We start from the raw sequence: 21,076 nt of genomic DNA, 5'->3' as shown, positions 1-21,076 counted from the left end.
GGGCAGAGGCTAAGGGCACACAAGGAACAGGATGCTTAGACTGGCTGGATTGAATGGCCTCCTTGGGGCATGGCAAGAGACAGGGCTAGAGAGATGGGCAGGGCACCAAGGGCCAGCCCTGGGCACTGCCAAGAGACGTGAGGAGCAAGTAGAAAAGAGAGTCCTTCTTAGCCAGGGCTGGGGGTAGCTGTGTTGGGTGGCCAGACCCTTGGTAACCACCTTCTTCCTCTGACCAGTACGTGACCGCGTTCGGACCAAGATGGAAAGAGACATCCTGGCTGATGTAAACCACCCGTTTGTGGTGAAGCTGCACTACGGTGAGACAGCAGACCCTACCTGAGCTCCTACCCTACCTGCCAGCCTTTGCCCTTGCTGTTGGGCTGTTGCCTTCCCTGTATGTTGCCCTGTCTGCCACCCAGCAGTCTAAGGGAGCTGGGATCAGAGGGGCAGGGCCCAGGGCCCAGCTGCTTCCACCATGGCCTTTTCCCCTCTCCCCAGCCTTCCAGACCGAGGGCAAGCTCTACCTTATTCTGGACTTCCTGCGTGGCGGGGACCTCTTCACACGGCTCTCTAAAGAGGTGAGCTGACACCCCACTGCCAGGGCACCAGGATGGAGCTGGCATGACAGTGAGACCTCAACCTGAGACTCCCCAGACCTGCCCAGCAGTCCCTGACCCACCCTGGGACAGAGCCCATTCCCTGGCAAAGCCTCTGAGAGTTTCCCCCAAGATGGTCTGAGGAGAAGCAGGCTCTGGATCTGATGCTGCCCTGATTCCAGGAAGCTAAGGGTGGCTCTCACCTCTTTCACCTCCATTCTTTCAGGGCTTCTCTGGGCAGGGCTATGAAGGATGCAGAGAAGTCCAAATCCACCTAGAAAGTGAGATGCTTTAACATTATGTCCAGTTAACCAAAAGTATTTTGAACTCACATAAAAGAATTTGAGGACTTCCTTGGTGGCGCAGTGGTTAAGAATCCGCCTGCCAATGCAGGGGACATGGGTTCGAGCACTGGTCTGGGAAGATCCCACGTGCCGTGGAGCATCTAAGCCTGGGCGCTACAACTACTGAACCTGTGCTCTAGAGCCCGCGAGCCACAACTACTGAGCCCACATTGCCACAACTATTGAAGCCCGTGCGCCTAGAGCCCGTGCTCTGCAACAAGAGAAGCCGCCGCAGTAAGCCCATGCACTGCAACGAAGAGTAACCCTGACTCGCCACATCTAGAGAAAGCCCGCGCGCAGCAATGAAGACCCAATGCAGCCAAAAATAAATAAATAAATAAATAAATTTTTTTAAAAAAAGAATTTGAGCCAAATATAAAAATGGGACCATTAATACAACTTAAACTTCAGAAGAGAACCAGACTTTTTAAGATGTTATTTTAACGTTCAAATAGATAATACATGATTGAAAAGAAAAATATTCGTTGAGTTTTCCTCCCACTCCAGCCCCCTCTACCACCCCCCCCACAGATAAACATTTTATTGGTTTTTATCTAAGCTTCTCACGTTTCTTTGGAAATACAAACCAATTCATTGTGTGTTCTGAATCCTGACCCCTACTTTCTTACATACAAAGTACTGTTCTGTATATACTGTTCTGTATCTTGCTTTTTGCACAACAGTGTATCTTGGAGATGGATCCATATCAGAACATGGAGGAATCCTTGTTCTAGTTTATGGCTGCGTAGCGCTCCATTATGTGGGGGAGAGAGTTTATTCTAGCCTACAGCTCGACCCTTGGGTTGTTTCCAGCCTTTCCCTGTTTGCATTTCAGTGCTACCATGAGTGACTTGGATGCTCGTCATTTTATTCTTCAGACCCCTTCATACAGAGAAGGGTGTATGGCACTGGAACCTCTAAGGAGGACTGGGAAGCTGCTGACTGCCCAGTGACCCAGTTCCTGAGGAGGAAGCGATCCCAGCTGAAGCTCTCTCCCGCCTGTTGCAGGTTATGTTCACGGAGGAGGATGTGAAATTTTACCTGGCCGAGCTGGCTTTGGGCCTGGACCACCTGCACAGCCTGGGCATCATTTACAGAGACCTGAAGCCTGAGAAGTGAGTGAAGGCCCAGCCACGCCCGGCCTCCCTAGGGTGTGCAGAGGCAGGCCCTGGGGCCTCTTCTAGGACAGAGCCATCCTGCTGGGGGACGGAGCCAGCCTGATGGGCTGCCCCATGAACGGGTGGGTGGAGCAGAGTGGTGGAGGCAGCAGGCTCACCCGAGGGGCTGCCTGGTCTCTAGTACTGCCATTACCAAGGGCCAGGTACCTCTGTGCCTGGGTGTTGCCTACTTTTTTTGCTAATCCAGTGTGACATCTGAGATGCCACCATTGAAGGTCATTCCTTGATATGGCCCTTTCTAGAATTTTGCTTAACATCGGAATATCCTCAAGTGGTAACTTGGGAGCCATGGGCAGGTGCTGAGGTGGAATGAGATGTGGCTTTAGAGTCAGGCAGACCCGAATTCAAGTCTTGTCTCTACCACCTGCTAGCTCTATGACCGGGGGAGTTATTTAACCTCCCTGAGCCTTAGCTTCCCCATTGTTAAAATGGGGCCATGAAAGTACCTACCTCACACAGTTGTTTCAAGAATTAGCAAGAAGGTAGGCAGCACACCTACAGGGCACCACCAACACCCACTCCACCTGCCCATTCATCAGATGAGCGGCCCTGGGTGGATCACCTTCTCTGGGCTGGACCCGACCCCCACAGGCCCCATGGTGTCCCCTGAACCCACCGAGGGCCCACAGCTGGGGGGCCCTGACTCCCATCTCTCCATTGCAGCATCCTTCTGGATGAGGAAGGCCACATCAAACTCACTGGTGAGTGGAGGGCACCTGACCCCTCCGGTTTCACGGGAGGGCAGGATGTTCTCTTGATGGGCCTGGGCTGAGTGCCAGGGGATCCGCTTTTTCTGAGAGGCTGTGCCAGGTGCTTGGAAGCGCTCAAAAGCCCAGGCCCCAGACCTGGAAGGGCCTGGGTTTGAATCCCAGCTCCCCACTGTGTAACCTTGGGCAGGTCACCTAACCTCCCTGGGCCTCAACTTCCTCCTGAGTGTGATGGGGGTGATGCCCTCAGGCCTCTGGGCAGGAGGGACAGGTGTGCATGGAGTGGCAGCGAGGAAGGCAGGGGGTCCTGCAGATGTGTCTTCCTGCCCTCCTTGCCACAGACTTCGGCTTGAGCAAGGAGGCCATTGACCACGAGAAGAAGGCCTATTCCTTCTGTGGGACGGTGGAGTACATGGCCCCCGAGGTCGTCAACCGCCAGGGCCACACCCACAGTGCAGACTGGTGGTCCTATGGGGTGCTGATGGTGAGTGCCCAGGCAGGGGTAAAGCATCCAACCCAGGCCCTGGGCCTCCGTTTCCCCATCTGTGTAAGGGGGTGGCTGATGGTCTCTAAGGCTCTCCTCTTGTCCTCTCACAGCTAAGCTGGCCTCACCCTCCACCCAGCTGCAGTTTCCTTCCTTGGAAGGATTCCAGGCTCAGTCCCCAGCCCTGTGCTGGGCCTCTCCCCAGCTTTGGACCCCTAGTACTGTTCCTCGTGGTCTGATTGACAGAACGGGGAGGGACAGACACAGATCTTGATCCAGATGGACCTCCTAGGCATGGAGCTGAGTGGCCAGGGTGGGAGGAAGTGGGGGGCATGGGAGATGGGACCAGAGCCTGACCAGACCCTTGTCCTCTGCAGTTTGAGATGCTGACGGGCTCCCTGCCCTTCCAGGGGAAGGACCGGAAGGAGACCATGACACTGATTCTGAAGTAAGCTCCAGCCCCTCTCTGACACTTCAGGGTCTCCTCCACGCCTGGCCCCAGTTTGGGGGCCAGAGTAACACCCTGCACCTGCCTCAGATTCCCCATTAATGAGACCCTCCTCTGGGTTGAGCATTGTGCTTTCTAGGGCTCTCTTTCCATCCATAGGGGCCTGTGGAAGGGGAATCCCTGAGTCTTTGGGCGGGGAGTTTGAGGATAGCTTGTCTGGACTGAGCTGGAAACTAGACGTGGACGGAGGTGGGAGGTGAGACGGGGCCTCTGGGGCCGGGCTCAGCCCTGATGAGGCCCGGGGGCTGTTTCAGGGCAAAGCTAGGCATGCCCCAGTTTCTGAGCACGGAAGCCCAGAGCCTCCTGCGCTCCCTATTCAAGCGGAATCCTGCCAACCGGCTCGGTAAGCAGCCCCAGCTCAGGGGAGGGGAGCGGGGTACAGCTGCGGCCTAGGCCACGGGGCCACATCTGGGGCTGAAAGGGGCCGTTGTCCTTTGTGTGGGGAGACAATGCCTCCGGCCACCCTGCTTTCTGGCTCCATGTGTGGCGTTTGGGGCAGTGGGGTGACCTGTGTGTAGGGGGAAGGCAGGAACTGAGTCATCTCTACTCCCCGTGGGGATGAGGACAGAGGCCCCGCACGGAAGGAGCACGCGCTCAGGCATCAGAGGCTCAGGTCCCAGTCCCAACCCCGTGACAGGACCCCACTGCTCGGTACACAGTGGTCCCTCCACAAATATTTGTTGATCGAGTGAGTACCGTTTGTGAGCGAAGTGACCCAAGGCAGTTGACTTCTCCCCCCAGAGCCCTAGCTCCTCGTCTCCATGGAGGACAATGATCTCAAGCTCTGTTGATTAAATGAAGTCACGCGAATGTGCCTGTAGTAGCTGCTCAGTATGTGTTGGCTCCTTGGCTCCTGGGTTCACCTGGATCATGACCAGCTTTGTAAGGTCCCGTCCAGGTCCCTGGGCTTGAATGGAGTGAGAGCCTGTCTGGTGGCTGACAAGGGCAATGGGATAAGAGCAGCCGAGATGAGGCCTGAGTTGGGAGGGAGGTGGGGGCCCCCTGCAGATCTCGGAACAGGTTCGGCCTGTCCTGACTTTGGCCTTGGGCAAGTTGCCTGGCCTCTCTTCTCTGGACTTTCCTTCTCCTGTCAGTACCTTGGAGCTTGTTCATAGAGGGACTCCAGACAGTGGAAAATGCTGAGTGGGCAGTAGGCTTCAGGGTGATGGCTGGATGGATTGGGGGCAGCGTGAGCCCAGCCACTGGTCCCAGACCACAGTGAGGCGAGGCTGCTCAGAGGACGGGGTGGGGTGTCTGCGGGTTGGAGCATCCCAGGGCAGACCTCTCATCTGGGCTTTTTCAGGCTCCGGCCCTGATGGGGCAGAGGAAATCAAGCGGCATGTCTTCTACTCCACCATTGACTGGAATGTGAGTGTGTCTGTCCACCCCAGAGCCCCAGTCAGGGATTCAGCTGTGGTCGGAGGGGGCTCCTACTGCCTAGGGCCTCCCATAAGAAGCAGAGGTGACACCATGGCCTTGGAGGCATGGGCTGGCCTCCCAAGGGCAAGCGGTCATGCCCTGTCTGCATAGCCTGTGCTCCGTCCAGGCCATTGACTCCTGCACGGGGCCGCTGGCAGGCCGTGGAGGTGCCGAGGTGACCACTGTGCCCGCCCCGCCTTGCAGAAGCTGTACCGGCGCGAGATCAAGCCACCCTTCAAGCCGGCTGTGGCACAACCCGATGACACCTTCTACTTTGACACTGAGTTCACATCCCGCACGCCCAAGGGTGCGCCCTTTGTCCGGTTTGTCTTGGACTGGTACAGGAGGGAAGCAGGGAGTCAGGGGCCTCTTGGGGCACAGGGGGGGTGGTCAGGGCTGCGGCAGGCCCAGGTGTGTGGGCAGACAGGTGGATGGGTCTCTGACTCCTTGTCTCCCTCTCGGGTCCGCTCCGGGACTCTATGGGCCTCTTTGTGCCTGGGTGAGGGGGTGGGGGTGAAGGCCACAAGAGAGAAGTCGGGACCCCTGCCCCGGGCATCTTCAGCCCACTGGGAAGACCAGACACATCAGGCTCACACTCACGTCAGGGCTAAAGTATCTGACCCGGCAAACACGTGAGGTGGAGACAGTCTGGTAGCAGAGGTGACAGTGCCCACAGGTCAGGGGCAAGTGTGGGAATCGGCTTTGGCTACTCTGACCACTGGGCTTCAGTGACTCATCTGAAACATGGGCTCAGCCATAGACCCACTCAGTCTCTGGGGTTACTGCTAGAAGCCAAGTAGGGGGCTTCTGGGAGGGAACTTGGTAAATCCTAACATTTTGGCCAGATATTGGGGAAGAGCGTTCGTTCTGGAAGGTCTCCTGAAGGGGCAGGTTTAGCAGAGGGGGTGCTTTTCTCACCGTGGCTTGCACATCTCTGATGTCAGGGAGCTTAGCACTTCCCTAAGCAGTCTGTCCCAATCTTTATTCGTTGATCTGACAAATACGTACCGAGTCCCTACTGTGTGCCAGCCACGGGAGCATTGATGGTGAAGAAGACAGACCCAGGCCCTGCCTTCATATGGCTCAGGCTGTAGTGGGGGGAGAGACACGAGGACAGCTCTGGGCAGCACGACAAGTGCAGCGTAATGGGGCGAGGGGCTGGGGGAACAGCACGAGGCCAGGTTTCTCAGAGGACTGTGTGAGCTGAACCTCACACAGGGTGGACAGGGAGCGGGTTGTAGCTAGCAGGAACAGCATGTGCAGGGGCTCGGAGTCTTCCTTAAGGATCTGGAAGCTTGGCCTGGCTGAGCTGTGGAGTGGGGAGAGAGGAGGCTAAGCTCACGAGCACATCATTGCCAGGCTGAGGAGCTGGGCTCTCCTGAGGGCAGAGGGGAGCATTTGAAGGGTACAGGCAGGGGGTAGACTTGTGGTTGGGACTATCCCTCTGGCTGCTGCACAGAAGATGGACCTGAAGGGGCAGACCAGAGGCAGGGAGGCCTCCAGGAAGGGATAAAGTGCCTTGGCCTGGGCGGGTGGTGGAGGTGAGGGTCTTTCTGTTCCCTGTGTGTCAGGGCTGGGCCGGTGTAAGCACACATGGACAGATGGGCTAACTAAGGCCGGGGATGGGGGGCCCTGCCCAGGCTGCCACAACGGCCAGATGCCGAGGCAGGCCTGGGAGCCCCTGCGGTCCACTTTGCTGGGCTGCCTCGGGTCAAGGGTACCTCCCCTGGCTCACATCCCTCTCCTGCCCCTGCAGACTCCCCAGGCATCCCCCCGAGTGCTGGTGCCCATCAGCTGTTCCGTGGCTTCAGCTTCGTGGCCACTGGCCTGATGGAGGATGACGGCAAGCCTCGGGCCACACAGGCGCCCCTGCACTCGGTGGTACAGGTGAGGGGCAGGAGGCTGCTGCTCAGTTGTCCTTTTCTACCTAGAAGCCACAAGGCAGAACGGCTGAGAACACAGGCTCTGGACTTGGATAGGTTTGGGTTCAAACCCTGATGCCACTGCGGAGCCCATTGGGCCTCCGGCCTCCTTGAGCCTCAGTTTCCCCATTTGTAAAACAGGGATAACAACACGGTTATGAGGTTCCTGACACAGAGCCAGGACATTGTAGGGCCTGGGTCAATGCCATGGAGCGCCCGGGGTGGTGCTGCTGGGGAGTGGCTGGTCCTGACAGGGGTGGCTGGCGTGGCACTCGGGTCTCCTTCCGCTTGTCCCCCATTTGCACACTTTCCCGGCTCTGTAGGAAATTTAGAGTCGAGAGGCAAGAAGGTGGACTTCGGGAACTTCCCTGGTGGTCCAGAGGTTGAGACTCCATGCTTCCGCTGCAGGGGTTTGTGGGTTCAATCCCTGGTCGGGGAACTAGAATCCTGCATGCTGCGCCATGCGGCCACAAAACGACAGCAACAACAACAACAAACAAACAAAATAAAAAAGAATGTAGACTTTGGAGCTCCCTGCTGGGTCAGAGCTTCCAAGGTCAGGGACTGTGGAGGGGACATTCACCTTCCCAGTGCCTCGGTTTCCTCATCTGTAAATGGGGGTGATGATAAAAACCTTTCTCCAAGGGTTGTTTTGAGGATTATGTGAGTTCATGTGTATAAAGTTAAGGTGACTATGTGATTTATTACCCACCTGGGATATCTTGGTCACAGACAAACGTTAAACCAGACTGGATGTGAGAACAACAGACATGAACCAGGGCCGTCCACGGGCTGTGGGTCACCTGGTGAAAAGTGCTCGGACTAGCGCCTGCCACACTCTCGGCACCATAGCAGCATCTGATACTGTTAATGTCTCAGAGCCTCGAGACACCCCTTGAGGTGGGCTGTGTCACCCAGAAAGGGGAGGCAACTCACTGAAGGCCACGTTAAGTGGCAGAGCTGGGACCTGGCTCAGGACTCCTGCATCCCTCTCAGTCCTGCCTGGGCTTCTGGGAGCTTCAAACCACTCCATGTGTGTTGTGGCCTATTGCCTGCCCCCTCTGGCACCCACTAATCACAGACTGCATCCAGGCACCCTGGAGAGAGTGAGTATCCCACCATATCGTGTAGAAAACAGGCCCAGAGAGGGGCAGATTCTTGCCCGAGGTCACACAGCCAACATTCTACCCCGGACCTCCAGCCTCTTGCCCGGTGCCATCTCCCCAGTGCCAAGGCCTTGGGTTCTGGGGGGATGACCCCTGCATCCTAGAGCTAGGGGTCAGTCCCACCTGTTGGTTTCCTGCAGCAACTACACGGAAAGAACCTGGTTTTTAGCGACGGCTATGTGGTAAAAGAGACGATCGGTGTGGGCTCCTACTCCGAGTGCAAGCGCTGTGTCCACAAGGCCACCACCATGGAGTATGCTGTCAAGGTAGGCCTTTCGACCTTGTCTCGGCCGAGGCCGCTCGGTGGGGTGGAGGTGGGGGGGCTATGTAGCCCTGGCCCATTGGTGGGGGGAGGGTTGGTGCCCGAGGCTCTGTGGATGGGTGAAAGGTGTGCGGCTGAGACTCCACGCCCTGCAGCGTGGGCTCTGTGGCGGCAAGGGAGTCTGGAGTCGGTCCCTCGGACACCACCACATGCACCCCTCTCCTCAGGTCATCGACAAGAGCAAGCGAGATCCCTCGGAAGAGATTGAGATTCTTCTGCGGTACGGGCAGCACCCCAACATCATCACTCTGAAAGATGTAAGCGGGGGTCCTTGAGAGTGGGCTGGCGACGGGGGCCCTCGACTCTAGGACCGGTCTCGGGGCTCCCATTCCTTTGACTTCTGATCCTCCTCCTCTGCTTACGGATGGGGAGGCCCCTTAGTGCCTCTGATCTGGCTGCACCCAAGTGCCCTCCACTTCAGACCCAGGCAGTCTCGGAGAGCTTTCCTGCCCATCAGGACAGAGCCAGCATCCTGTCCAGGGGCCCAGATAGGTGAAGGCCCTGCCAGGGTGACTGAAACACAGAGCAGAACACACGCCCAAGCCTCATGTCATTCCTTCCTTCCTGTCCTGGTGAGCTGGTGGCCAAGGGGCCCAGGCCTGGCATCAAGGGGAGGGGCCTGATGGTGAGGTCTCTGGCAGGTGTACGATGATGGCAAACACGTGTACCTGGTGACAGAGCTGATGCGGGGAGGGGAGCTGCTGGATAAGATCCTACGGCAGAAGTTCTTCTCGGAGCGTGAGGCCAGCTTCGTCCTGCACACCATCAGCAAGACCGTGGAGTATCTGCACTCCCAGGGGGTAAGTCTTGGGTAGGGGGCACCAAGCGGGCGTGGGGGGCGGCCAAGGGTCATATCGTAAACAGAGTGTATGGACCGTGACTGGCCCAGGCAGTCTTCAACCAACCAGACAGAGGGGAGACTTGGGATGGGTGAGGGGGCAAGTGGATGGACATAAGGAAGGGAGGGAGGGAGAGATGAGGCCAAACTGTGAAAAGGAACATTTATTCAGGACCTAGGCAGGCATCATGTTGAGTTCTTTCCTTACGTTATCTCAATTGATTTTCACAACAACCCTGTTAGGTAGGTGCTGTTATTGGCCTCACTTTACAGGTAAGAAGGCTGAAGCTCAGAGATGTGAGCTCACTTGCCCAAGGTCACACAGTCCAGGAAGAATGGAGCCAGAATGTCTGACTGAGGAATTTGGGTGGATGGCTACAGATGGGGAGTGAGGCTTTAAGTTAGGAAGGAGCAGGATCACTGTGGGAGCTGCCAGGCTTCAGGGTGGTGAATCCGGCCATGGGTTCGCCTGTTAGGATGGAGGAAGTGGATGCAAGAGGAAATGCTGCTGGAAACACAGCAGGTGCTAGAGAAGAGTGTGTGTCCGAACCGTAGGACTTGTCCTTATCATTGCACAAGGTGGAGCTAGAAAAGGTCCTTATAGGGTATCAAAGCTGAAAACAGAGTCAGCGTGAGTTTCTCTCTGGACGAGATGATGTTTTAGGGTGCTTCTGGTCAGGCAGTATGGGGGTTAAGGACGCAGGCTCTGGGATGAGATTGGCTGTGTCCAGTTCTGCATGTTAGGTTGGGAAAGCCTCCCACCTCTCTGAGCCATTTCCTCATCTGCAAACTCATGACAGTAAGGGCTGCCCCTTCACAGGTTGGATGAGGCATGAAGTGAGGTGCTGTGCTGGGGAAGCACCATGGTCCAGTGCAGGCCCCAGGAAAAGGCCACATAAACATTACGGGGAAATAGGACCAGATCATTACTATGCCTTTTTTTTAACATTAACTCTTTAGTATGAAAAATTCCAAACATATACAAAAAGTACAAGAATAGAATAATGAACCCCCCGGTAACCAGATTCAAGAATTGTCAAGATTTTTACCCCACTCCCTCCCTCTTTTCTTCCTTCCCTCTTCTTCTCCCTCCTTCTCCCTCTTTCAATTTCTTACTTTCTTTTTTGTTGTTGCTGGAGTATCTTTCCCCACTTTTTATTGAGGAAAAAGTTCAAACCTATATAAAAGTTAAAAGAATAGTACAGGGCTTCCCTGGTGGTGCAGTGGTTGCGAGTCTGCCTGCCAATGCAGGGGTCACGGGTTCGTGCCCCGGTCCGGGAAGATCCCACATGCCGTGGAGCGGCTGGGCCCGTGAGCCAAGGCCGCTGAGCCTGCGCGTCCGGAGCCTGTGCTCCGCAAAGGGAGAGGCCACAGCAGTGAGAGGCCCGTGTACCGCAAAAAAAGTAAAATAAAATAAAGAATAGTACAAGGGATGTACACACCACTATATTGAAAATGGATAACCAACAAGGACCTACTGTATAGCGCAAGGTACTCTGCTCAATATAATGTAAAAACCTAAATGGGAAAAGAATTTGAAAAAGAATAGATACATGTATATGTATAACTGAATCACTTTGCTGAACACCTGAAACTAATACATTGTTAGTCAACTATACGCCAATATGAAATAAAAAGTTTTTTTTAAAAAAAGAGAGGATAGTACAAGGAAAATCATTTCCCTTTAAGATTCACCAAATCTTTTTTGGTATTTTTTTGGCCGAGCCACATGGCATGGGGGATCTTAGTTCCCTGACCAGGGATTGAACCTGCGCCCCCTGCAGTGGAAGCACGGAGTCGTAACCACTGGACTGCAAGGGAAGTCCCAAGATCCACCAAATCTTTTTTGGTTTTTTTTTTTGGCTGTGCCGCGTGGCATGAGGGACCTTAGTTCCCCGACAAGGGATCGAACCTGGGCCCTTGACAGTGAGAGCATGGAGTCCTAACTACTGGACCGCCAGGGAAGTCCCTGGCCCACATTCTGCATGTGTCTGTTTGCTTCCTTGTGGCATCGTTTTAATTGTTTCTCTATTGCCTATATTTCCTGTAAACTGCAAGGTGCTCCAAAGTCTTATTTAGATTTAGCTTCCACTTCTTTTTGGGAGCAAGGAGTCAATAAACACTCCATGGGAGGTACAGTGTACTTCACAAAGCGTCGCGTCCGTGAGCCAACGTCTCGTTGCCCCCTTAGTCATCAGTCGTGTCAGTGGTCACAGTCCGGGGATGCGTGAATGGGTGGCGGGCAGTGGGTGGGCCTGAGGTGTATCATAAAGGTCCTCACCAACCCTTCATGCAATCGTTTCAGCCTTTCAGGACCTTGGCCTGAATCAATCCTTTCATTAGGGTTTGTAAAAATACAGTAAAAGTTTTGTGAAAAAGATCTTCACCTCATAACCAGAGCTTCAGTTTATTTACCACATGTACTGTTAATGGTCGTGTTTGAAGTGGTTTAGTTTTTTGAAATGGCTAATACAAACAGACTGATACAGAAACAGGTCAGGTCAGACAGTAAATGTGTTTCCTTTTCCTGTTTCGTTCTCACGTTGAGTACTAGCTAATGTAACCCAAAGAAGGTTTAGAAGACAGAGCTGAAGCAGTGCGTTTCCAGTGGGCCCCCTAAACTCAGAGCAGAGAAGGGCTTTATAGAGTGGGAGCTGCCTCCAAAAGTAGTGAGCCCCTCCATGAGGGGTAGTGAGCTCCAGCACAGACATCTGCTCGGTGGGGTGTCATGGGAGAATATTGTTTCTTGCCCAAAGAAAATCTTTGGGATTTTGGAATCTATGGGCTTCTAAAGTTTCTGGCCCTTTCCAAATGCCAGGGGTAGATGATGAGGAAATGGGAAGCTCTCTTGGAGGTATTTGGAGGGAGATTCTCGGGGCTGATTATACTTTGGCAGCATCTGTGGTCTAGAAGCTGGGAATCTCATAACAGCCGAGGAATGGGAAGGGGCTGACCAGGAGCAGTGTCCACTGGGACCTCCTGTTTGTTTTAATGTATCTTCCTATTAAAATATCACGTAAACAAATCATCATGTATGATTCAATAAATCTTCAAAAAGTGAATACACCCATGTAACCGAGCGCCCAGATCAAGAACTGAAGGATTTCTAGTTCCCCCGACCCCCTCGAGCCCCTTCTAGTCCCTGCACCCTCCCCAAGGATAACCATTCTAAGTGGACTTCTAATTTTATATAAACGTACTATTTCATATCTCACTTCTGCGACTCAGCACTCTCTGAGATTCATCTGCGATGTTGTGTGACTGCAGTTCACTCCTTCTCGTTGCTGTGTGGTTTCTACTGTATGAATAGACCACAATTTAACTGTCCTTTCTACTGTGTTTTTTTTTTTAATTAAAAAAAATTTTTTTTTCAGTACGCGGGCCTCTCACTGTTGTGGCCTCTCGCGTTGCGGAGCACAGGCTCCGGAGGCGCAGGCTCAGTGGCCATGGCTCACGGGCCCAGCTGCTCCGCGGCATGTGGGATCCTCCCGGACCGGGGCACGAACCTGTGTCCCCTGCATCGGCAGGCGGACTCTCAACCACTGCGCCACCAGGGAAGCCCTGTCCTTACTACTGTTAATGGACATGGAGTTGTTACCAGTTTTTTGACTGTGACAAATAATGCTGCTGTGACATTCTTACACTTGTCTGTCATGAACACTTGCCCATTTTAACGCTGGGTGTAAACCTAACGGTGGAATTGCTGGGTCATAGTGCCGTGTATATTCATCTTTAGTAGATGTTGCCAGTTTTTCAAAGTTGTTTTATCTACTTACACTCCTCCCAGAAGCGTGTGAGAGTTCTGGTACCCTCCAACACTTGGTATTTTCCATCTTTTTTTTTTTTTTTTTTTTTTTGTTTGCGGTACGCGGGCCTCTCACTGTTGTGGCCTCTCCCGTTGCGGAGCACAGGCTCCGGACGCGCAGGCTCAGCGGCCATGGCTCACGGGCCCAGCCGCTCTGTGGCATGTGGGATCTTCCCGGACCAGGGCACGAACCCGTGTCCCCTGCATCGGCAGGCAGACTCTCAACCACTGCGCCACCAGGGAAACCCTTCCATCTTTTTAATCACAGCCATTCTAGGAGATGAGGAATGGTATCTCATAGTGGTTTTAATTTGCATTTTCCTGACGACTGATGAAGTTGAGCGTCTCTTCGTGGGTTTATTGCCATTTGGACAGCCTCTTTTATGCAATGTCTGTTCAAGTCTTTTGTCCGTTTGAAGAAATTGGTTTGTCTGCCTTTTTCATCTATTTTGCAAGAGTTCTTTGTTTAATAGGTGGGCCCTTTCAGGTCTCTTGCTTCCCTCATATGTTTCTGTAAGGGCCCCAGCATGCCGGGGACAGCTTGTCTGAGAACTCAGCAGGGCTTCACACTTTGACTTCTCTGTTTAGCCAGATGATTTATGTAGAAGAACTTCACCCTTTTGTGTGTGTGTGGCTGGTCACAGGTGCCCTAATGCACACCCTCCGATGGTGCTGGTGACGATAGAGGTGCTGCTGCTCTGCATAGCGCTTTCCACAGGCCAGACAGACTCTAAGCACTTTGCACATCAACTCATTTAACTGTTCCAACGAACCTATGAAGAAGGTATTAGTATTCTTCTGCCCATTTTATAAGTGAGGGAGCTGAGGCTCTGGGAGCTTAAGTAAAAGCCTTATCGCTAAACTGGCCCCAGAGTCTGTGCCCCTAACTTGTGTGTGATCGGATGCTGCTTTGGACAGCATCTGTCCCTTCATTTTCCTACCCTTCTTGTCTTCTAATTTTTAAGGGCTTCTTAACAAGCACTCACTGTATCGTTTTTTTTTTTTTTAAAGATGTTGGGGGTAGGAGTTTATTAATTTTATTTATTTATTTTTGCTGTGTTGGGTCTTCGTTTCTGTGCGAGGGCTTTCTCTAGCTGTGGCAAGTGGGGATCACTCTTCATCGCAGTGCGCGGGCCTCTCACTATCGCGGCCTCTCTTGTTGCGGAGCACAGGCTCCAGATGCGCAGGCTCGGTAGTTGTGGCTCAGGGGCCTAGTTGCTCCGCGGCACGTGGGATCTTCCCAGACCAGGGCTCGAACCCGTGTCCCCTGCATTAGCAGGCAGATTCTCAACCACTGCGCCACCAGGGAAGCCCCCTCACTGTATCTTAATGTCCATCACGATGGTGGGGCTCAGCCCCAGGGAGTGCTGGCGTTACTATGACAGCAGCTGCCAGTTTCCAAGCCCTGTGCTAAATATTTCCGGTACATAACTCATATGCTGCTTCCTGTAACCCTGGGGGCCGAGCATTCTTATCAGCCCCATTTTACAGGTGAGAAAACCAAGTACTAAAGAGGTTAAGTGATACATCAAGATCACACAGCTACTGCTGGTAAAGCCAGGATTCACACTCTGGCCCATCTGCCTCCTGACTGAAATCACAGCTCTGCCAGAGCCACAGCCTGTTGACTCAGTGGCTGCATTTGGCCTCCACAGTGCGGGTGTTTTCTTGTTTGGGATTTGGTTTGGTTTGGTAATTTGGCTGCTTTTGAAACCTGGGCCCAAGCTGCTGTATGATGACTGCCAGCTGGAGTGAGCAGCAGCTGCCCTTTGAGCCTGTTGGCGTGGCTCTGCGGGGAATATGCAAGGACCATCTCATAAAGCCAACTAACCTGCGAGACTCAGCTGATCTAACCTGCAAGGTCTCTGTGTGTTTCAGAGATGTGATTCATTCATTCACTGCACAGCGTTCATGTAGCACTTGCTCTGTGCGAGTCCCTGTGCTGGGTGCTGGGGGTGAGCCAGCGTTCCACAGAGAGATACGGCTATTTATGACTGAAGGAACCCCCACTGGCCTGAGCTCAGGGCGCTTGAGGGATGTGGTGGACAAAGGGTGGAACGGACAGCTGAGCCTTCCACACCAGGATGGGGACTTCAGGCTTTATCTTGCAAGTAGTAGGGAGCCATTGAAGGTCTTTGACGGTGCTCAGGGAGGTACCATGAGCTCATGGGAGGAGGAGAAGGAGGGTGAGAATGAGTTTAGTCTGGGATGTGTTGGGTTTGAGGGTCTATGGGACATTCAGTGGTTGCCGTCTGGTAAGCAGCTATATGAGCCTGGACTCAGGAAAGCTCTGGGTTAGCATCAGAGACCTGAGAGTTGTCGATAATTAGGTGATAGTTAGAGGAATGACTGAATAGAACCATGCCAAGGGAGAGGGGGTGGATGAAAAGTAAGTGGAGTGGTTCAGCCCTCTCAGGTTACAGATGAGCAAATGGGGCCAGAGGAAAGTCATTTGCTTAAGGCCTCACTAGTTAAGTGTCATTCATCCATTCATTCAGCAGTTATTTATTGAATACCTACTTTGTGCTGGGAACTATTCTAAATGCTGGGATGCAGCAGTGAGCAAAACGCCCCGTGGAGCTTACATTCCAGTGGGTGGGTTCAGAAGACAATTAAGTAAATATCCAGTGGTGGTAAATGCTGTGGATAAAGATAAAGCAGGGTGAGGAGACTAAGGAGTACTGGTCCGTGATTGCTGTTTTATATGGAATGGTCAAGGGAAGGCCTCACTGATAAGGTGACATTTGAGCTGAAACCTGAAAGAAATGAGAATGAGCCAGGCAGACGCTTAAGGGAAGAGTATTCCAGAAAGGGGGAACAGCAAGTGCAAAGGCCCTGAGGCAGGAGTGTGCTTGGCATGTTGAAGGAAGAGCAAAGAGGCTGGTGTGGCCAAAGCCAACTGAGCAAGGAGGAGAGTGCTAGAGGACCAGAGAGCGCAAACAATGTGGGTAGGGGGCAGGGGAGAGATGAGGTGGGGCCATCAGTCCATCGTAAAGACTTTTCCTCTTGAGAGTGCAACCCTTGGAGAGGACATGATATGACTTACATTTAATAGGATCACTCTGGCTGCTCTGTTTTGTTTGTTTGTTTGTTTTGTGGTACGCGGGCCTCTCACTGTTGTGGCCTCTCCCGTTGTGGAGCACAGGCTCCGGACGCGCAGGCTCAGCGGCCATGGCTCACGGGCCCAGCCACTCCGCGGCATGTGGGATCTTCCCGGACCGGGGCACGAACCCCTGTCCCCTGCATCGGCAGGCGGACTCTCAACCACTGCTCCACCAGGGAAGCCCATGGCTGCTCTGTTTAGAACAGGCTATAGGGGGTGAGGTCAGAAGCAGGAAGACCAGTTAGGAGGTTGTTGCCATAACCCAGGGGAGGGACGATGGTGGCTGAGATCAGCGTGCTGCCAGGAGGCGCTGAGAAGTGCTTGGGCACTGGATGTATTTTAATGGTAGAGCCAGCAGAGTTTGCTAATGGATCGATTGAGGAATACGAGAAAAAAAGAGGCATTGAGAATGACTCTTAAGATTTCAACCCAAGCAACGGGAAGAATGGAGTGGCCATTAGGTAAGATTGTGTGATGGCAGATTTGAGGAGTTCCGTGTGGACAGTGAAATTAGAGCTGCCTCACAGACATTGACCTAGAAGTTTCAAGTCGGCAATACCAGCAGCACTAAGGCCCCCTTGTAGCCCCTTCCCCTCTCAGAGTCTGGGTCCTTCTGGGCCCATCTTCTAACTCTCCCATCCCTGGCAGTTGACCTGGGCCACCGGCAGCCTGCCCACATGGAGAACTGACCCGGGCCCTCTGCCCCCAGGTTGTGCACCGGGACCTCAAGCCCAGCAACATCCTGTATGTGGACGAGTCTGGGAACCCTGAGTGCCTGCGCATCTGCGACTTTGGCTTTGCCAAGCAGCTGCGGGCTGAGAACGGGCTCCTCATGACACCTTGCTACACCGCCAACTTCGTGGCACCTGAGGTGAGTGGCCTGGCCTCCTCAGCGGCCAGAGTGAGGGCACCTGGCACGAGGAGCCTTGTGTCCCTTCCAGAGGCCCCACGCTGTCCAGAACCCATCTCTGTGGCCTTGGCCCAGGTACCAAGGGAGGATCAGCCCAGGCCTGGGACCCTTGTCCTAGCCTTTGGGGAGCAGCAGGCAGGCATATGGGGCCACCCGCCACTGCCCCTCACACTGACCACCCTCCCCTGCCTTCCTTCCTGCCAGGTGCTGAAGCGCCAGGGCTATGACGAGGGCTGTGACATCTGGAGCCTGGGCATTCTGCTGTACACCATGCTGGCGGGGTGAGTGCCCCACTGGCCTGCCCCCCTCGGCCCCCCGCTCCTTCCTCCAGCCCTAGTGTAGCTGGAGTGGTGCTTGTCTGATGGGAGAGACTCAGCCCGGCCTCAGGAAGGCCTGAAGACAGGGACATGGTCCTGCCTTTGGGAGCTCCACCTTGAGGAGGAAGTGCCACCCTTGGGAACACCCCGGCTGAAGGGGGAGACACCGTCCCCCACCCCTCCCCGCCCCTGGCCCCAGGATGGAGGCCAGAGGCTATTATACCCAGACTGGGTGGACTTTCCCCCAGATACACTCCATTTGCCAATGGACCCAGTGACACACCAGAGGAAATCCTGACCCGGATCGGCAGTGGGAAGTTCACCCTCAGCGGGGGAAACTGGGACACGGTTTCAGATACAGCCAAGGTGAGTCTGTGAGGCCTGGACCCTGCTCATTGAGGAGCTGGGGGGCAGGGTCCCATCCCAGGGCTTTTCAGCATTTCATGAACAGGTGACCTGCAGCCTCATTTCTCCAAGTGGAATGTCCCACAAATCTTCTGTTGCCATATTTCTCCAAGTGGAAGAGTCCCAGGCAGACTGCCCCCCACACCTTGTTTGGAAACAGCTTGGTGATCATTTACTGGCCCTTCCTGTGTTCTGGGCCCTGTAGGGGAACAGAGGGCTGTATCGTCACAGCCCCTGCCTTGGGGAAACTTAGCGTGAGGTGAGAGACAGGCTTGCGCGCAAGGAACAGAGATGCCACGTGCGGAGAGGCAGGTCCTCCTGGTCAGGGGTACAGGCAGTGGAGACACGAGCAGAGCCCCGGGCCACCGGGCAGAGAGGCCTTCTCAGAGGAGAGGACGTTTGAGCTTTCACTGTTAGCAATGGGTTCCAGTCTTGGGAACCTCTGTGTCAGACAGAGGTTGAGCCCTTAACGAACAGTACCGCCTTGCATTAACCTTACGAGTCAGGTATTTTTGTTATCCCGTTTCTCAGAGGCAAAACTGAAGCCCACAGAGTTAAAGTAACTTGCCCAGGAGGTGCAGTTGATGAGCAGGGGAGTCAGGTTTTGAACCTGCCCAACCCCAGCCTTAGGTTCTTCCCACCTTCCTGCATGGCTTCTAGAAGGTGAAAGAGAAAGGAAACGGCCTTCCACGAAGAAGTCCTGAAGAAGGGCATGTGCTCGGGGAGGCCGTGGAGTGGCGTGGAGAGTGGATCGAAGGGGCCACTGCAAGGGTCCAGGCGGGAGATGGCAGGACATGGCTGCCTTACAGACACAGCTGTGTGCGCCCCTGCTAGCCCTTCCCGCCAGCCCCTTCCTGCTGTTCCCCCAGGACCTGGTATCCAAGATGCTGCATGTGGACCCGCACCAGCGCCTCACAGCTAAGCAGGTCCTGCAGCACCCGTGGATCACCCAGAAAGACAAGCTCCCCCAGAGCCAGCTATCCCACCAGGACCTGCAGACTGTGAAGGTACAGCCACCCAGGCTGCCAGGCCAAGGTTCCATGGGCAGGGACTTGGGGCGGCAGAGCCAGGAGATGCCACGTGTGTCTCTTCCCAGGGAGCCCCAGTCTGACATGCAGGGGTGTCTACAGTACACTCATGGCCCCCCTGGTCCTCTAGGGGGCCCAGCCCCTGAGCTCTGAAGCCTCCAGTCTGATGGATGAGGCAGGACTGATGACCATGAAGAACCACCAAGGCGGGATTAACAGGGGCCTGTGGGGGCTGTGGAACACTGGGAAGGGCTGGCCTGGCCCTGGAGCACATGCGCCTCCCACCCTCGGGAACTGACTCCCACCTCCTCCTCCAGGGAGCCATGGCAGCTACGTACTCTGCGCTCAGCAGCTCCAAGCCCACCCCTCAGCTGAAGCCCATCGAGTCGTCTATCCTGGCCCAGCGGCGGGTGAGGAAGCTGCCATCCACCACCCTGTGAGGGGCCAGAGCATCCGGGCCGCAGGGCAGCGCTAGCTCGACGGAGGCAGCGTACTTCCCAGAGGGAGCGGGCCTGAGTCACAGGGCCGGAGGGAGCGGAGCCCCGAGGGGGCCCAGATCACCCCGGGGAGGGCGTGAGAAGTGCCTTCTCCTCCCCCAGGACGCACTCTTCTCGGCTCAGGCTCTGCTGGTTGAAATCGATTCACTGTACAAACTCTTGTCTTTTTTTAAGGAAAAAATGACACCAACCACCATGGATTTTTACAAGATCCATTTGCCTTTCTGGGAACAGAAATAACCAGTGCAGTCCCAGGAGGGGCACTGAGTCACGCTAGGGCTGTCTGTAGCTGAGACTCCTTAGAGCAGCTTTAGGGTCCCCCTGGGGGGGACCCCTACAATTGACCATCTGTAGCAATCTGCACCCACCTCCAACGCAGTCCAGCGTCACCTTCCAGAGCCCTTGGCTGTTTAGCAGAACTTGCTCTATCCCCATCGGCTCCTTTTCTGTTCTGTTCTGTTGGGGGTTCTGGAACCACTTTCTGCTAGAGGAGAGGACCTGTGGCTCCCAGCTCCCGGCACCAGCATCCACATTGGCCGTACCACTGGGGCCTCTGCAGTCAGGTTGGGCAGCCCCTGAAGGAGCATCTGGAAAGCACTTTTTGGCTGACTTCTGCTGGAGTCTGCCACAGGACAGAGTTCACAGGAGGCCTGTGGGGCAGGCCAAGAGGGGCAGGGCCTTTTTCCATTTCTTCCTCAGCTGGTAACTCAGGGTTCACATGTCCACGGCCTTTCTAATAAACTTACAGTTGAGTTGAAGCTCGCTTGTCTCCACTTGTCATCCCTGGATTTGGCCTCCCTCTGCGATGGGGTGTTGAGGACTTTGGTAGTGACAAGCAGTGGGCCAGGGCCAATTAGCCCAGCTGCTTGGAGCTCAGTTGGGGAGCATGTGGGAGTCCTGCTGGCTCTGCCCACACATTCCTGTCAGGGATTCCAATATGGTATTGACCATAGTAATGGGATTACTAGCCACTAGTGACCAAGTGCCAGGCACCGTGCCTGGGCCTTACATGTCTTTCTCATTTAATCTTAAGAACCCTGTGAGGAAGATGCTATTATATTATTATCCCTGTTTAATAGATGGGGAAACTGAGGCTCAGAGGGGGAATGACATTTCCTAACACAATAATTTTTTTCTGAGTACCTATGCTGGCCCTGTTCCAGATACTGGTGAACCAAGCAGAAAACAAGGTCATTGTTTTCCTGGGTCTTACTTCCAGTGGGGAAATAGACACGTAAACAAAGGTCAGCTACTGATGAGACATGCAGAGTTAAATTGGGGTGAGAGATGGGGTGATCAGGGAAGGCCTCTCAGGGGAGGTGACCCACAAGCTGAGATCTGAATGATGAGAAGGGCCCAGCCAGGACCAGGAAGCAGAGGGCAGAGTCAGGACAATCGCTCCAAGGAGGAAACAGGCTGGCCATGCTCAGGGACTGGAGAGAAGCTGACAAGGCTGTGGTGTCAGGGCCAGGGGTTTGCCTGAGGTGAGATTCGGAAGGAGGGCAGGGGCCAGGCATGCTGGGCTTT

At 54.5% G+C, this 21,076-nt stretch overlaps 1 protein-coding gene across 3 annotated transcripts in view; it reads left to right on the top strand.

Moving 5' to 3' along the window:
* The window catches only part of RPS6KA1 (ribosomal protein S6 kinase A1), a 36,669-nt gene extending 16,362 nt beyond the window's left edge, over positions 1–20,307 (top strand). For all 3 annotated transcript variants that reach the window (XM_059070280.2, XM_067014250.1, XM_059070273.2), the window contains 18 exons: positions 237–317; positions 499–578; positions 1,949–2,055; positions 2,782–2,819; positions 3,167–3,309; positions 3,687–3,757; positions 4,072–4,160; positions 5,121–5,185; positions 5,441–5,543; positions 6,993–7,123; positions 8,465–8,590; positions 8,814–8,903; positions 9,288–9,446; positions 17,102–17,263; positions 17,507–17,583; positions 17,868–17,985; positions 18,894–19,031; positions 19,370–20,307. In XM_059070280.2, the coding sequence (XP_058926263.1) occupies positions 237–317; positions 499–578; positions 1,949–2,055; positions 2,782–2,819; positions 3,167–3,309; positions 3,687–3,757; positions 4,072–4,160; positions 5,121–5,185; positions 5,441–5,543; positions 6,993–7,123; positions 8,465–8,590; positions 8,814–8,903; positions 9,288–9,446; positions 17,102–17,263; positions 17,507–17,583; positions 17,868–17,985; positions 18,894–19,031; positions 19,370–19,492 (1,901 nt within the window). In that variant the 3' untranslated portion in view covers positions 19,493–20,307. The remainder of the gene's footprint in view (positions 1–236; positions 318–498; positions 579–1,948; positions 2,056–2,781; positions 2,820–3,166; positions 3,310–3,686; positions 3,758–4,071; positions 4,161–5,120; positions 5,186–5,440; positions 5,544–6,992; positions 7,124–8,464; positions 8,591–8,813; positions 8,904–9,287; positions 9,447–17,101; positions 17,264–17,506; positions 17,584–17,867; positions 17,986–18,893; positions 19,032–19,369) is intronic.
* Positions 20,308–21,076: the final 769 nt, after the last annotated feature.

This window comes from Kogia breviceps, chromosome 1, assembly GCF_026419965.1.
Source record: "Kogia breviceps isolate mKogBre1 chromosome 1, mKogBre1 haplotype 1, whole genome shotgun sequence".
NCBI classification, from domain to species: Eukaryota; Metazoa; Chordata; class Mammalia; order Artiodactyla; family Physeteridae; genus Kogia; species Kogia breviceps.
The sequence above is the reverse complement of the archived record's forward strand: the minus strand, read 5'-3'. Positions and strand labels throughout refer to the sequence as shown.